The 13,691-nt window shown below is 23.4% G+C and overlaps 7 protein-coding genes across 7 annotated transcripts; 3 read left to right on the top strand and 4 right to left on the bottom strand. All coding sequences in view use genetic code 6, as the record gives it.

Annotated features, from left to right (window-relative positions):
- Nucleotides 1–395: 395 nt before the first annotated feature.
- On the top strand, nt 396–812 carry TTHERM_000633249 (hypothetical protein; the record flags this gene model as incomplete). The annotated part of the gene is made up of 2 exons (XM_012796111.1): nt 396–475; nt 602–812. 2 exons carry the CDS (start codon nt 396–398, stop codon nt 810–812), a joined length of 291 nt encoding a protein of 96 aa, XP_012651565.1.
- Nucleotides 813–891: 79 nt separating this feature from the next.
- Nucleotides 892–1,267, bottom strand: TTHERM_00633240 (hypothetical protein; the record flags this gene model as incomplete). The annotated part of the gene is made up of 2 exons (XM_001010062.2): nt 892–960; nt 1,025–1,267. 2 exons carry the CDS (start codon nt 1,265–1,267, stop codon nt 892–894), a joined length of 312 nt encoding a protein of 103 aa, XP_001010062.2.
- Nucleotides 1,268–2,128: 861 nt separating this feature from the next.
- TTHERM_00633230 (hypothetical protein) lies at nt 2,129–3,609 on the bottom strand (the record flags this gene model as incomplete). Its single annotated transcript, XM_001010061.4, has 6 exons — nt 3,401–3,609; nt 3,221–3,301; nt 3,121–3,159; nt 2,999–3,070; nt 2,791–2,877; nt 2,129–2,735 (listed from the first exon to the last, which is right to left on the bottom strand). Exons 1-6 carry the CDS (start codon nt 3,469–3,471, stop codon nt 2,129–2,131), a joined length of 957 nt encoding a protein of 318 aa, XP_001010061.3. The 5' UTR covers nt 3,472–3,609.
- Nucleotides 3,610–4,272: 663 nt separating this feature from the next.
- TTHERM_00633220 (hypothetical protein) lies at nt 4,273–6,508 on the top strand (the record flags this gene model as incomplete). Its single annotated transcript, XM_001010060.2, has 7 exons — nt 4,273–4,542; nt 4,595–4,815; nt 4,872–4,959; nt 5,082–5,159; nt 5,268–5,457; nt 5,517–5,878; nt 5,948–6,508. Exons 1-7 carry the CDS (start codon nt 4,372–4,374, stop codon nt 6,506–6,508), a joined length of 1,671 nt encoding a protein of 556 aa, XP_001010060.1. The 5' UTR covers nt 4,273–4,371.
- A 1,883-nt stretch (nt 6,509–8,391) lies between these two features.
- TTHERM_00633210 (protein kinase) lies at nt 8,392–9,323 on the bottom strand (the record flags this gene model as incomplete). Its single annotated transcript, XM_001010059.2, has 2 exons — nt 8,392–8,450; nt 8,582–9,323. 2 exons carry the CDS (start codon nt 9,321–9,323, stop codon nt 8,392–8,394), a joined length of 801 nt encoding a protein of 266 aa, XP_001010059.2.
- A 1,065-nt stretch (nt 9,324–10,388) lies between these two features.
- TTHERM_00633200 (hypothetical protein) lies at nt 10,389–11,678 on the top strand (the record flags this gene model as incomplete). The annotated part of the gene is made up of 7 exons (XM_001010058.3): nt 10,389–10,454; nt 10,564–10,622; nt 10,675–10,822; nt 10,873–10,987; nt 11,053–11,185; nt 11,238–11,310; nt 11,559–11,678. 7 exons carry the CDS (start codon nt 10,389–10,391, stop codon nt 11,676–11,678), a joined length of 714 nt encoding a protein of 237 aa, XP_001010058.2.
- Nucleotides 11,679–12,413: 735 nt separating this feature from the next.
- On the bottom strand, nt 12,414–13,496 carry TTHERM_00633190 (ER lumen protein retaining receptor; the record flags this gene model as incomplete). Its single annotated transcript, XM_001010057.3, has 2 exons — nt 12,414–13,202; nt 13,407–13,496. The coding sequence occupies 2 exons, from the start codon at nt 13,494–13,496 to the stop codon at nt 12,414–12,416; spliced, it is 879 nt and encodes a 292-aa protein (XP_001010057.2).
- Between the last annotated feature and the right edge of the window lie 195 nt (nt 13,497–13,691).

Below are 13,691 nucleotides of genomic sequence, written 5' to 3'. Positions count from 1 at the left end.
GCTGTTCATCTTCTTAGTTAAAATGCTAGATTTTGTTTTAAAAAATACTAATTATATATTTAAGAAGGCTAAGAGAGAGATTCTTTTTAAGATTTTTATTTTTAAGTTGATTTTTTTTTGACAGGCTTGGACAAGGAATGGCTGCTTTATCATTTATTGAGAAATGCAAAGTAGTCATACTTGGGGGCTCAGTTTTCTTCTATTAAAAAGCTTTTATGCAGTTTCAAATTTATCTTAGCTCTTTGCTAGCTAAGTAAAAGATTTAAAAATTTGTTTGGCAAGGGAAATAATTAGTCTCTGATCTGAAGTTGTCAAATAGCCTTGAAATCAATTCATGAAAAGAGTCTAAATATTTCATATGGGGATTAAAAAACTTGGTTTGTTCATATTTTTAGATGACTAAAAAAAGAACAAAACTGCTTATGTGCTTTAAATAGCTGAAACGAGTTGTCCCATCAAACAGAATTGCGCATATGTCAATCCTTTTGATTCCATATCCTTTTTTTATTTTTTTAAGGATATTTTTTTTCTTTTGAATTTAATTTGATTAAAATTAATTATATTTTTTTTCCCCTTTTGAAATAAATTAATAATTAATTAGGTGTCAAGTAAAAAACACAAAGATAAGCTTGATTAATTTACTAAATAAATAAACAAATAAATAAATGAATGAATAAGTAATTAAATATTAAGATAGATAACCATAAAAGGTATAATTTGTAATTAATTATAAACTAACTAAGAATCTCTATTAAATTAACAAAAATAAATTTTATATAGAACTTCATAATGAAAATATTTTTTTTTTGTGATAAATCAATTATTTATTTAGTTATTTACATTTTTAATATTTCAATAATATTTGTATTTATTTATTTATTTTTTTCATGTTCACTGCTTTTAAAACTTTTAAAACTCGGAGTTTAAAGTAGTATAAAGCTTCTCTGTATTATTTTTAAGCTGTTTTAATGGTTTTAAAATAATTAAAAATACTTAAAATAATGTAAGAATAAAATGAAATTACTTTATCATAAGCTTATTCTGAATGAGCAATCATTTAATCGTACTTATCAACTGCTTACTACTTTTCGTTGACAAGCTTTGTTAAATAATCTCTTTCCTTTTGCATATTCATTAATTCCATCTCCATCTCATTTAGTTCTCTTTCTTCATTAAATATTTCATTTTATAAGGCATCCCTTTATTGCTGAATAACTAATATATTTTCTTCTAACTTTTTTAATGTAATATCTTCCTAGTTAGCCATTTATTTATCAAGAAACTCAAATTTATTTTGGCTGCGCTTTTCTATAAATCTATTAATTAAATAGTACTTCTTAAATTCAAATTAGCAAATAAATAACTTTTTATTTATTAAATATTATCTTTTCAAATTTAATCATCAATCTTGTCAAAAGTCTTATTCTATCTATTAGAAATTAAAATAAATTCTAAATAAATCCTTAATTAAACTCTCAAATATTTTTTAGAGTTCATAAAAATGCTAGATTTATCAAAATTTAAGTTATAATAAATAAATTATTTATTGCCTAGAAAGGGAGGTTTTTGAGATTAATTTTATCTTTATTTATATTTCTTTTGTATTTTAAAATTTATCTTTAAAAATTCATTTTACACTTTTAGTTGAAAAATAACCTCTTCCTTTATAAATGCATTACAATATTAAATAAAGGTTTAATTATTTATATATAATTAGTAATAAAAATATTTTTATTTGACAAACAAAAATCATTATTTTTAAATAGTATTCGGATAATCATTACAAAAAATTGAAATAATTTTTAGTTTTCAGCATTTTAAAATTTATGAAAATTGTAAAAGTAAAATTTGAAATTTATTATATTTTGAAATAAATAAAGGCAGTATTTTTTTCACTAGAATTTGAAAATATAAAAATGAATTCAGTTTTTGGGAATATATTTTACAAATATTTAGTTAGAACTTGAGACATTTCAATAAATTGAATTTTTAAAGAAATAGTACAGATTAATATAATACATGCATAGAAGACATTATGATATACAATTTATAATTATAATTGTGGTTAATTATTGTGATGGTATTTGTTAGCTAATTTAATTAATTAGATAAGTAGGTATTTTTACCTTCAATCATCATCAAAGTCGTTGGGAACTTCGTCGAAAATGTTATTTACTCTTTTTTTAGTTTCGTTATTAGATTTGTTGTTTGTAATATTTTATTGAGAAGATGAAGTGTTCTGATTTAAATTTTTTTGGGTAAAATTGGGATTAGCAGAAGGTCTGTTGTTGTCTTGAGTGTATTTGTTATTAGAAGATTTATTTTTTTAAGTAGCATAGTTATCTTCTGAGATAGAGTCATCTTAATCAAATCTTTGGATGTCATCTTCTTCTTAAATTTACTCTCTGTTATATTGTTGGTAGCTTGATTATTGTGGTTGACTTATTTTTTGAGTGGCAGCCAATTCTCTGTTTTCTGCATTTTAGTTTGGCACAAAATTTTACTTATTGTAGGAATCCTATTTAACTTATTAGGGATAAGTTGATTTTGTTTGTATGATGTCTTATTTGAGTTCTTCTCTAACAATTTCTTATTCCAATTCTCTTTACTTTTGCTCTAATCTAATTAACTCGTTGTTTTTGCTTAAAATAATAGGAGCATGGTTTTTCACATTAAAAATCTTTGCTTCTAAGGAATAATTGTTGTTTGATAATACATTTTTGAGCTGAACAGCGCTTTAAATTATATTCAAGTTAGTTAAATTATTATTTTAACTTTCAAATAAATTACACTTAAGGTCTGAAATTTCTTAGGTAATTGTCAATAACCGTCTTAGTTTGTCTTAAGTTTTCATCTGCAACATAAACTTTAGCAATTCTAAAAAATAAATTTACAAATAAGAAAATTTTAAAAAATCCATTTTAAGTAAAGAAAAATAAATAAAGGCTCATTTGCAACAAACAAAGTCTTTTATATAAATTTATTTGTTATTTTTTACTCTCTATGAAATCTTTCGACGTGACCTCTCATGTCATTTTAGAAGATTGCGTTTCTTTTTTGCATATCCTTTCTTTTATTATAATTTATTGTTAATTCTAATTCAGTTAGAAATATCTTTACTTGTGGTTTGTAAGGTATTCTAAGGTTTTAGTAACTTTCCTATTATTTTATTTCATATTTAATTAGTCTAAGTAAAACACTAAAAAATGGCTTAATTTACGAAAGTAACAATTGACGTTCATCTTCTTGCATTTTATTTCTTTTCTCGATTCTTTATCTAACAATTCTATCTTTCTCCTACCTTTTTTGTTAAGTAAAGCGAATTTCAAAAAACACAATTTTGTGAATTTGAATTGATTATTGCTGTTATGCTTTTCATAATAAATCGAAAATTATTTACAAGTCTTGGATATATCTCTGATCTATCTCAGGAACATTCTTGAAAGAATTTATGGGTGCTGTTTTAAACATTTTCGATTATATTTCAGATAATAGCTGGCTTTTGACAATTAAGCTCCCTCCCTTAATTTAATATGGTTTATCTGTATTTGTTTGTAATTTGCTTTATTTGTTTGATAGGATTTTATTTAATATGAAATATTGCAGAAATTTAAAATAAAAATATTTGAAACAAAAGCATTCATTCAGATTTACATACAATTTTAAATTTACTTCAAAATTCTTTCTTTCTTTCATTTTGATTTCATAGCTGAAATCTCCTTATTAAATAATATTCAATAATCTACATTTATTTACCAATAAAATCATTGATTTTTAATTAATTATTTGTCATACTATTTGCATCGATGATTCAAAATTTTTTAATCCTCACTTGACAAATCTTTTCCATATTTATTTATTATTTGGCAAAATGATAACGAGGCATTAAACACAAAAATATTGATTTCTACTAACCTTTCTTTAACTGTGTATAAAATTTAAGAAACAATCAATATTCGAATTAATTCATTTTTGTAATTTTTGGATCTTTAGTTAAATTAACGAATATAAATTATAAAATTAATTTTTAATCAAATTGAAATTGAATTCATAACTAAATTAAAATAAATCTTGTTGTTTATCATAGTAGCACAAAAACTTGCTAAAATATATTTTTCGAGGATAAAGCTTATTAAAATCTATAAAGAGAATAAAAAAATAAAAGTTAGTAGATTAAACGATTTAGTTCATATTTATTTTTATAAACCAACCACATACATACCTACATACATATATACATTCTTTGTAAAAATTCTAATCAATATTGTGCGGAAAAAAACATTAAATATAAATTTGAAAACAAAAATTAAAAGAATCAAAAATAGATATATAAATAATTTATTAATTAATTAGATTTATTATATAAATATTATGTCTTATCGTAATTAACTTAGCACTCCTAAGCTATATATAGATACTATTACTAGCAGATAAAAGTTTATGAAGGAAGATAATTTCTCTCCTAAGCATTTAGTTTTTAAGGATACCAAGCAGTTAAGTCAAGCTACTTCTTTGTATTAAACTCCAAGAACTGATTTGTTGGTTGAATTATTAATCATTTCCATCTCAAATTAAAATAAGTAAAATTATTTAGATCGATGAAATGGAAGCCCATGAATATCCTTCTTCGTAGAGATAAGAATTGAAGCTGAATGCTTAAAGAATTACTTGCAAATAATTTGTCAAGATAGATGATATAATTTACAATAATCAGAAGTTAACAAATGAAATCGTTTCTTGCAAAATTTAGATTACTAAAATAGGTGCAATGAAAGTTGATTTTTCTATAAAAATTTCCTTGATAAAAGGAATAAAGTAATTTAAACTAGCTTATTTAAAATTTCTTCAATTGATAATTTAATAATATTCAGGGAAAAGCTGCAAAATATTTTGTAAGAGCAACAAAAAATGAAAGGAAATTATTAAAAACAGCAATAGTAGCAACAACCAAAACATAAGGTTACTTTTTATAATTAATTATACATAGAGTTTACTTTTTTTTTTATAAAAATACTTGCGAATTGCATAAAATTATTATTAAAAATTAATAAAATACAAACAATAAAACTTGTAAATAATAGAACTCAAAAATGTAAAAAACTAGCAGAAATTCTGTTGTTATTTAGCATCAAAGCTTCCATAGTGATAGAAACGATAATGTAAATTATTATTATTATTAATTTGATGATTATTATATTAAGTCAGTAGAATTTAATTTTCAAAATTCAAAAATTCTATAAATGAAAAACCTATTTTAACTAAAACAGTATAGCTTCTCTAATATTTTATACTCTAAGAAAACTCCAGCATCACAATATTACTCTAACGAGAGAAGTGGATTCAAGTTTGGATTTCATGATGGTCAATTTACCTGCTTCAACCCTAAAGGATTTCGACTTTCGACTATTAATAATTTAATTCAAGATTACTTGAAATATCGCTAAAATTATAACTCAAGTAAGATATTTTAAATATTAAAATTAATTCTTCATGCATAATACTTAAATGTAAATTAGAAAAAATGATAAGCTACGATAAATTTGAAGAAACAGAAGCTTATTAGTAAAATAACAGGAAAATTCTATCAAAGAGTTTCATTACAATTACTCCTTTTTCTTATAATGGAGAGGAAGAATTAGAAAGTAGGTTAGACAGTCTCCACTGTAGTGAAAATATCTTCGAATCTCCATCAATCTATGATAGCAAAAAGTTGAAAGAATCGAAATTAGACAGATATAGATAATTTATTATTTAATTTCACTCTGATACAAAAGAAATGGTGAACATTTTCAATTCACTAAAATCCATTCAAAATTTTATTGAACAACAAATTATTTATTCAGAAAAAGAGCTATCAATCAGTTAAAAAACACTATAAGTAAACATTTTATTTTGAATTATCATTCACAGAATTCATTTATTCTTTTATATAATTAATTAATAATAGGATCTTTTATATGAAGACAACCAAAAACAAACTTATTTATTGTAACTGCAAATAGTCAACTAGCAAATCAAGGAAAAAGAAAAAATTTAAAAATACATCATTAAAAAACAAAGGTAAGTCAGTTTCATGGATTTACCAGATAGTCCAAAAGATGATTAAAGACTAAAACAATCATGCTATTATTAATAACCAACATCGACTACTATGTCCACACAAATATCTTACCAACACTAAATGACGCAAAGTGCTAGATTGCACAATTAAGATAAAACTCACCATTAAAATAATTGCTGGCCCAACAATCAAAGTTTCTATATAAATAACTAATCAATCCAAGATAATTTTTACAATACAAACCCATACTCTCCTAAATACAATTTTGCAACTTAAACTAGTTATCATAAACAATTAAAAAATAAATCAAAAAGTGAAACTTTTAACTAATTATAAAATAAATTTGCAAGTGCTCCTTTTAAAATGTAAATTAATAACAATCCAAATCCAAAAAATAGTTAATTCTACTAACATAGACATTATCCAATAGTTTCCTAGTTTAATTGATATTCTATTCAAATAATTATTAGTTAATTAATTAATTAATTAACGGTCATAATCTTAAATAAATCAATTATTTTTAAAAGCTCAATGAGCCTTCCTATTTCACAAAATTTATAAATAACTATTCGAATTCACTTCAATTACTCTATATATATTTTTAATAACATAATATGTTTTTGTAGATAAAAAATTTCTTTAAAAAACTATTTTTATATTATTCAACTAGAAGCATTTTTCAGTTTTTGATATGTAATTATTATAGCTTTTAATTTAATAAGTATATAGAATTAAAATTTAATATTGTTTTATTTATTTATATTATATATTTAGTTCAATAAAAATGGATAATTTTCTAAAATAATTAATAAGAGCAAAATGTTATATTACCTTAATATCTAAAATTTCAGTGTATAGCCTTGAAAAAGGCAGTACCCTTTGGGTACTATACATAAATATATAATTATCAAAAATAAGCAACTAACTAGCATTCACAACATATTATTTAAAAAGAAAGTAAATTTAATCTTTTAAAAGTTTATAAATTTTATTTTAGAGTTTGCATTTAATTAATTATAAACAAACTTTTTATGCTTTTATATAGAATGAATACATTTTATTTAGTATAACTTAATTATTAATTTAATTTTTTTTTGGTGCTTAATTTTTTTCATTCTCTTATATAATAAGAATCACCATCATAATCTTTTGGATAATCCTCATGATAAATGCAAATTAAATATTTTAATAGTAATAAAACATCTAATGAAAAAAGAGTGGCGAAAATTGCAACTCCTTGATCGCATTAAGTTAAATGTGAAAAGGCAAGCCCTAATATATCTAAAATGACACTTATAAAAGTAAATAGGGATTCTAAATAAAGTCTAGTTTTATTTCTTTATCTGTCTTCTTCTATCTTAAAAATAAATACATGGATTGTTAATATAGATAAGCTGAGTGTGATTTTTATAATGCAAACAAAAATTATCCCTAAAGAACAAAATTAAAGCACATAAAATAGCATATTGTTTAAAAAGAAGATTGCTCTTGCTAAGACGGAGCCATAAATGCTCTGAGATTAATCTTTTTCTTAGATTTTAAGCTATATAAAAGAACAGAGAGCAATACTAAAAATATTTAATAAGAAAGCAGCACAATAATTTTCAGCTCTATCTAAAACTTAACTATAGAAACCAAATAAAAGAACATTTGTCATGAAATTAAAAAATGATTTGGCTATAAAAATACCTTATAAATGGATCTTTTTATCTAATGCCCACAAATGAAGTAAAATACTAAATAAAAGTAGGTAAAATGAGAGTATCAAAATAAACAACATAGGAATTAAGCTATACTAAAGCTAAAAGAAAATAGGATATACTAATATCGAATACAATAAAGGATGCTCAAATTTATAAGGAATGTTTAGAAAGTAAAGCACCATTATTAGAATAAAAATTTGATAAGTAGCAAAAAATACTTTGAATACAACTGGGTCTAATTCATTTAAAGCTAAATTGAAAATAGTAATTATCAAGCACTAAATGAAAATCAAAGAGAAATAAACTTTTTTATTTTTTATAAAGTATGCATTAAATAGTAGCAAGACAAAGCTCAGTGAAAGTAGCACAACCAGTAAAACATTTTATGCTTTTGTGAATGCTGCATATAGCAAAGTTAGAATGAAATGGTACAAATAATTGGCAAAGAATAACAACCAAATATACTCACTTTTATCAGGAAAATTTTGGTTATTGATTTCTGAATAGGAATCATAATTTTCTTTTATATGTATGATTAACATTTTAACAGGTGAACTTATTTGAGTAGTAAAAAAACCATTTGAAACATTTTCTTATTATTTTTAGTTTGATTATTAGAGTTCGATATCAACATGATTAAGGGGATGATCTTTTAATTCTGACCCTGGAAAAATTAGATTTTGTTTCTTTTTTAAATTAATATAAGAATAATCTTCTGAAAAAAGATCATTCATCTTTTTTCTTATTTATTACACTGTAGGGCGCTTTTTTGGGTCTTAGATAAGTATAAATCTTATCAATTTTTAAGCTTTTTCACTTAATAGAGGAGTGTATGGTGCTTACCAATTTTTTTTTATGTAGTCATTAAAATTTAAAATGGGTTTTCCTATAGATAATAAACATATTCCATAAGCCCAAATATCTCCTTATGGCGTTTATTTCAATTTATGATTTTATAAAAATATTTCTTTAATAACTTCAGGTGGCATATAGTTAAGAGTGCCAAAGCAATTTGTGGATTTAGGATTTATTTGTTTAGGGTAGTACCTCGCTGCTCCAAAATCGCATAGTTTTATTTTAATTTTTTCAACCTCTTAGTTTATGAGAATATTTTGAGGTTTTAAATCCCTGAGAATCCAGTCTTTATTATGAATGTAATCCAAGCCATCCAAGATTTACCGAGCTATACTGTAAAACAGGCTATCTTAAATTATATTTTAGTTGCTTTAAGACCAAACGTGGAGAGAACTTTGACACATTTCCATGATAATAAAATAAAATAATCCAAGTTACTTTTCTGAGTGATAAGCTACAACATTTTTATGGCTTAAAATTTTCAAAGCCCTAGCTTCCTTTTAACACTCTTAGATTTTTTCTTAACTGCAATTTTTTTTCGAACCGTCATCAACGTCAAAGACTTTAATAGCATACTTATAGTTCTCATGACCTTTTAAGTGAGTAAAAATAACACAACCAAAGCTGCCTTACTCTTAGGAACTAGAGACAAAAACATGACCTTCATCCTCTATTAATTTTTTTATTGTTGGGATATTTATCATTTCTCAAGAAAGAATGCTAATTTTTTGTAGTTATTGTATTTATTTTTTAAGAATACTATGTTATATTTTTTGATGAATATAATCTTTCTTCTCAATATTTAAGCAACTAAAAAGTTTTCTTTTTTTAGAAGGTCATCCTTCCAACCTCTTACACTCATACACATGAAATGAGTCTTACAGGATTATGTATTTAAAGGGGAGGATTTTACACTAAATATAATAATAATTTTTTTTAATTTAAACAAGAGGAGTGTAATTAATAAAATATATTCAAAAGTTAGTTACAAAAAATATATAAGCATACATATTCTCCTTATCAAAACATTTTTCAAATTAGAATACCCTCTTTTAATTTATAAAAAAGTTTAGAATAGAATATCATGAATCATATTCTTTGTATGAGTAGGGTGTAAATAGATTTTTTTTCATTAATTCTCTTTTAAGGCTTTAATCACTTGAAAATGTAGAATTATTTAAAAATTTAGTATTTTTTAAATGAATATTTTTCTTATCAAAAATCACATCTTAATAATTATATTTTTTAGCAATAATATTAGCGATAGCAATAAAATTTTGTTTATCCCAATAAACATAATTCAGCAAAAAGCTGGATTTGATTACCTAAATCTTTTGCACACTCATCATTAATACTATTACTATAAGAATAAATTATCAATTAAGAAAATAAGTAATGAGGAGATAGAATTATTTAAAAAGATTGCTGCTTTTATAGTATTAAAGTTTTTTTATCATAGAAAAGTATACTTATTATAATGAAATACTCAAATCAGAATATAATTAGATTAAATACTTTCATAATATAAATTTAATATTTATTTTCTTTCAATATTCAAAGATTTCATTTCTTAAAATTCATATTTAAAATAATTTTCTTATAAAATCAACCAATTTTGTAAAAATAATACTAAATAAAATAGTTTGACAGAATTTTGAGTATCTATCTATTTATTTATCAAATCTTATTAAAATTTACACATTCTCAGTAAAAGTAGCTTTGTATATTCAAATCATTTAGCTTCGTATAATTTCAAGATAAAAGTAGAAATGATAAACATCAAGTTAATATTTAAATTTTGCTCAAAAACCATTTTATCAAACCTACCAAAAAAAGTAAACAAATTTTGTGTTGATTCACTAATAAATATTTTAAAATCGCATTATTTAATATTTCAAAGTATAATGCTTTATTTTAATTAGACATTTTTAAAAATTATATTAGGTTTATGCTAAAAAATCATCAGGGTTTTTTGGTTCTTTATTTTCAAACAACTACCTATCGTAATTATAAAATGATTTTTTAATTAGTTAATTAAATATTAAATAAATTTAGAGAGACATCTTATAATTTGTCTCATGAGCTATTTGAATTTTTGCTCTAAACATAATACATTCAGGAAAACTTTCCATGTGTTTAAGATAGCGCAGATATCCATGCAAACATGATGGCGCTTCATGTTGCTCTCTTGAGAGAAAGAATGGTAAGGATATATTCAATTTGAACATTTTTATCATATAATAATAATATTAGAAATCAGAAGGTACTAAAATGGCAATAGAGGAAGCAGACAATTTCTTCTACTACTGCAAAACAAAGCACTTTTTAGAATTCGCAGAAAGTATAAATTCTGAAATTCCAGCAGAAGGTAAAAGAATATTTATATAAAATAAGATTTTGCTATATTAATTAATAATGCATTATTAAAATTAGACTTTAGATAATACTACTAAGAAAGTTATTCAAATAGGGTAAATGTAATAGAAGGAAACTTGCAAGATCATTTTGGCAATCTTTCTTTCAACAAAAAAGAAAATGAAGACAATTTAAATAAGTTACTCAGAAAGTAAGCTAAATTTTTTATATAAAAATTAATCTCATCAAATATTCTGTAAAAGGATAATCTTCATGAATTTCTTTAAATTGGATCACCCATTTACTCTAAAATTGACAAAATATTACCTGGCTCATGTAAATTTTATTTAAATTTTTATCATTTATTAAGTTAATTTGATAAAATAATTTGCCAGATTAAAAAAATAAGCATTTAAAATAAATAAAATCACATATTATATTCACTATATAATTTCCTTTTATTCTTATAAAAAATTATCTAATAAAATATATTTAAGCATATAAAAATACGTTTTTGACTGGATTTATTAAATAAATACATTTCTATTTATTTTTATATAAAATAATCTTATAATTTAAACAAGAGATAATATCTTCATCATATGACCTACTTAGATTTAGTAACTAAAAAAATTAATTGGGGCTTGTAAGATGACCCTAAACTGTTAGCAGAAAATTCTGACGAAGATAGATTAGTAAGATGATTTACCAATAATAATCGTATTATATAAATAAATTATTACCTAAAACGATATACTTTAATAACAAGGTTATTTGTTTTCCTTATCAAATATTTCAATTTAATTTATGTATTTAAATTTATTTTTATTTGTATTTTTGTTTGGTTTCTTTTCATTTTCTTTATATTTCAAATATAAAAAATAATTATTTTATTTTATGATAAACATAAAACAATAAAATCAATTCAATTCATGTCTTTTATTATTTAAGTTTTTATGAGTTTAAAATAATAATTTGGTTATATTTTTTGGATTTTCTGAAAAGTTAAAATGAAATTTGTTTATTTATTTAATTTTTTTTTACGTTTTTTTTTGTTTTTTTTTGAAAATATCTTTAATTAGGTTTGATAAATAAATAAGATTTAGTTGATATTTTGTCAAAAAAGCATATTATTCTATAGAAGAAAAATTTAATTATTAAATTTTGAATAACAAAAAATGTAATAGAATTGAAAATAAATTTAGTCAAGCACTTTATAAACACATAAAATTTGATACTATTCACTGTTCACGCGTATATAGTATATCAGATAATAAATTTAATTAGATAGTGATATGTATGTATGCGCTGTTTTTAAAATTTTGTGTTGGCTGTATGTACTTATTTACTTGTTTACTTACTTACTTACCTTGATGGCGTTTATTAAATTTAAACATGTTTGATTAATATCGCTTTGATTTGGGTTGCTATAATAGTTATCAAATAACATATGAAGGTAGAGTGAGAGGGATACCTTGCTTAATGGAGGTAATGTAGAAGTAAAGGAAATCACCTGTAAGAGCAATTTAGATAATTTGGGCGATTAAAACAAAGAAACCTACATAGGAGGGGAAGAAGGAAGAACTGTTAATGGTTTCATTCAACTCTTTGAATGAGAAAACCCAGAAAATAAATTGCATGATTCTTGACAAAGTTTATGAGGCTACGTAGTGAGAGGTATAGCTTTCAATTTCTCCTCCTTTCTTTCTAAATACGTCAAGTTGAGGGAACATAGCGAAACTTTCCAAATATAAGCCGAAAGTCCAAGCGACATCAGCGTAGAATCTAAGGTTGAGAGAAGGATGGATGCAAAGAGCAAGAAGGAATGAGGGAATAACAAAGTAGTACCATTAGAAGGTGTCTATGTCCCAGTTATAAGTTGCTTTATACAAAACGAAGCTGAAATAAAGCAAAATACAGCAGCAGACAAAGGTAATAATTTCAGTGATTCTATAGACAAAATCTCCAGTGGCATCATAAGGAAGATATCCTTCGTATCTCATAATTGAAAATAAACGAGAAAGTATGCAGACAAAGTAGCATACGAGTGTATTTCTAGATAAACCGCTAATTGAACGAGATCTGAATACTTTCCAAACGAGTAAAACGAAGCCAAATGTCTAAACTAGAGAGCTAAGAGTGAGAATGAATGAGAAATCACCGCTGCTGAAGAACAAAAATACAAAAATTGTAATGAAAACGAATGTGCCCCACTATAATAATTCTTTCTATTTATTTTACATTAAATAAATATTTTATTTTCGTTGAATAGAAACTCTAATTTAAACTAAATCCTTGCTTTCAACAAAACTATTTGGCTACTTTAAAAAGCAATTTCAATAACAATCCCACATTTATTGTTGAAAAAGATGGACTAAAATTGCTCAAATAGCAGGATTTTGCTATTAAAAATATTTGAATGAATTGCTTACTTAATTGTTCTTCAAAAATTGCTTGAATTTTCTGGGGTCCTTAATGGATTCTAAAAATGATTTCGAGTTTAGAGAGTTGAAAGATTCCATTTGTTTGTTTATATCGTGTGAGTTGCTACTTGCTTATTAATTAATTAATTAGTTAATAAATCAATATAAATTGCTTCTTTATCTTTTATTTATGCTTATATTAATTATCCTAAACAACTTTTTTTAAACTTATAACAAGATTCGTGTTATCACAAAATTTTTTGTTTTATTAATTATTTTTTATCCGAAGGAACA

This window comes from Tetrahymena thermophila, assembly GCF_000189635.1.
Source record: "Tetrahymena thermophila SB210 genomic scaffold scf_8254764, whole genome shotgun sequence".
Classification (NCBI taxonomy): domain Eukaryota; phylum Ciliophora; class Oligohymenophorea; order Hymenostomatida; family Tetrahymenidae; genus Tetrahymena; species Tetrahymena thermophila.
The sequence above is the reverse complement of the archived record's forward strand: the minus strand, read 5'-3'. Positions and strand labels throughout refer to the sequence as shown.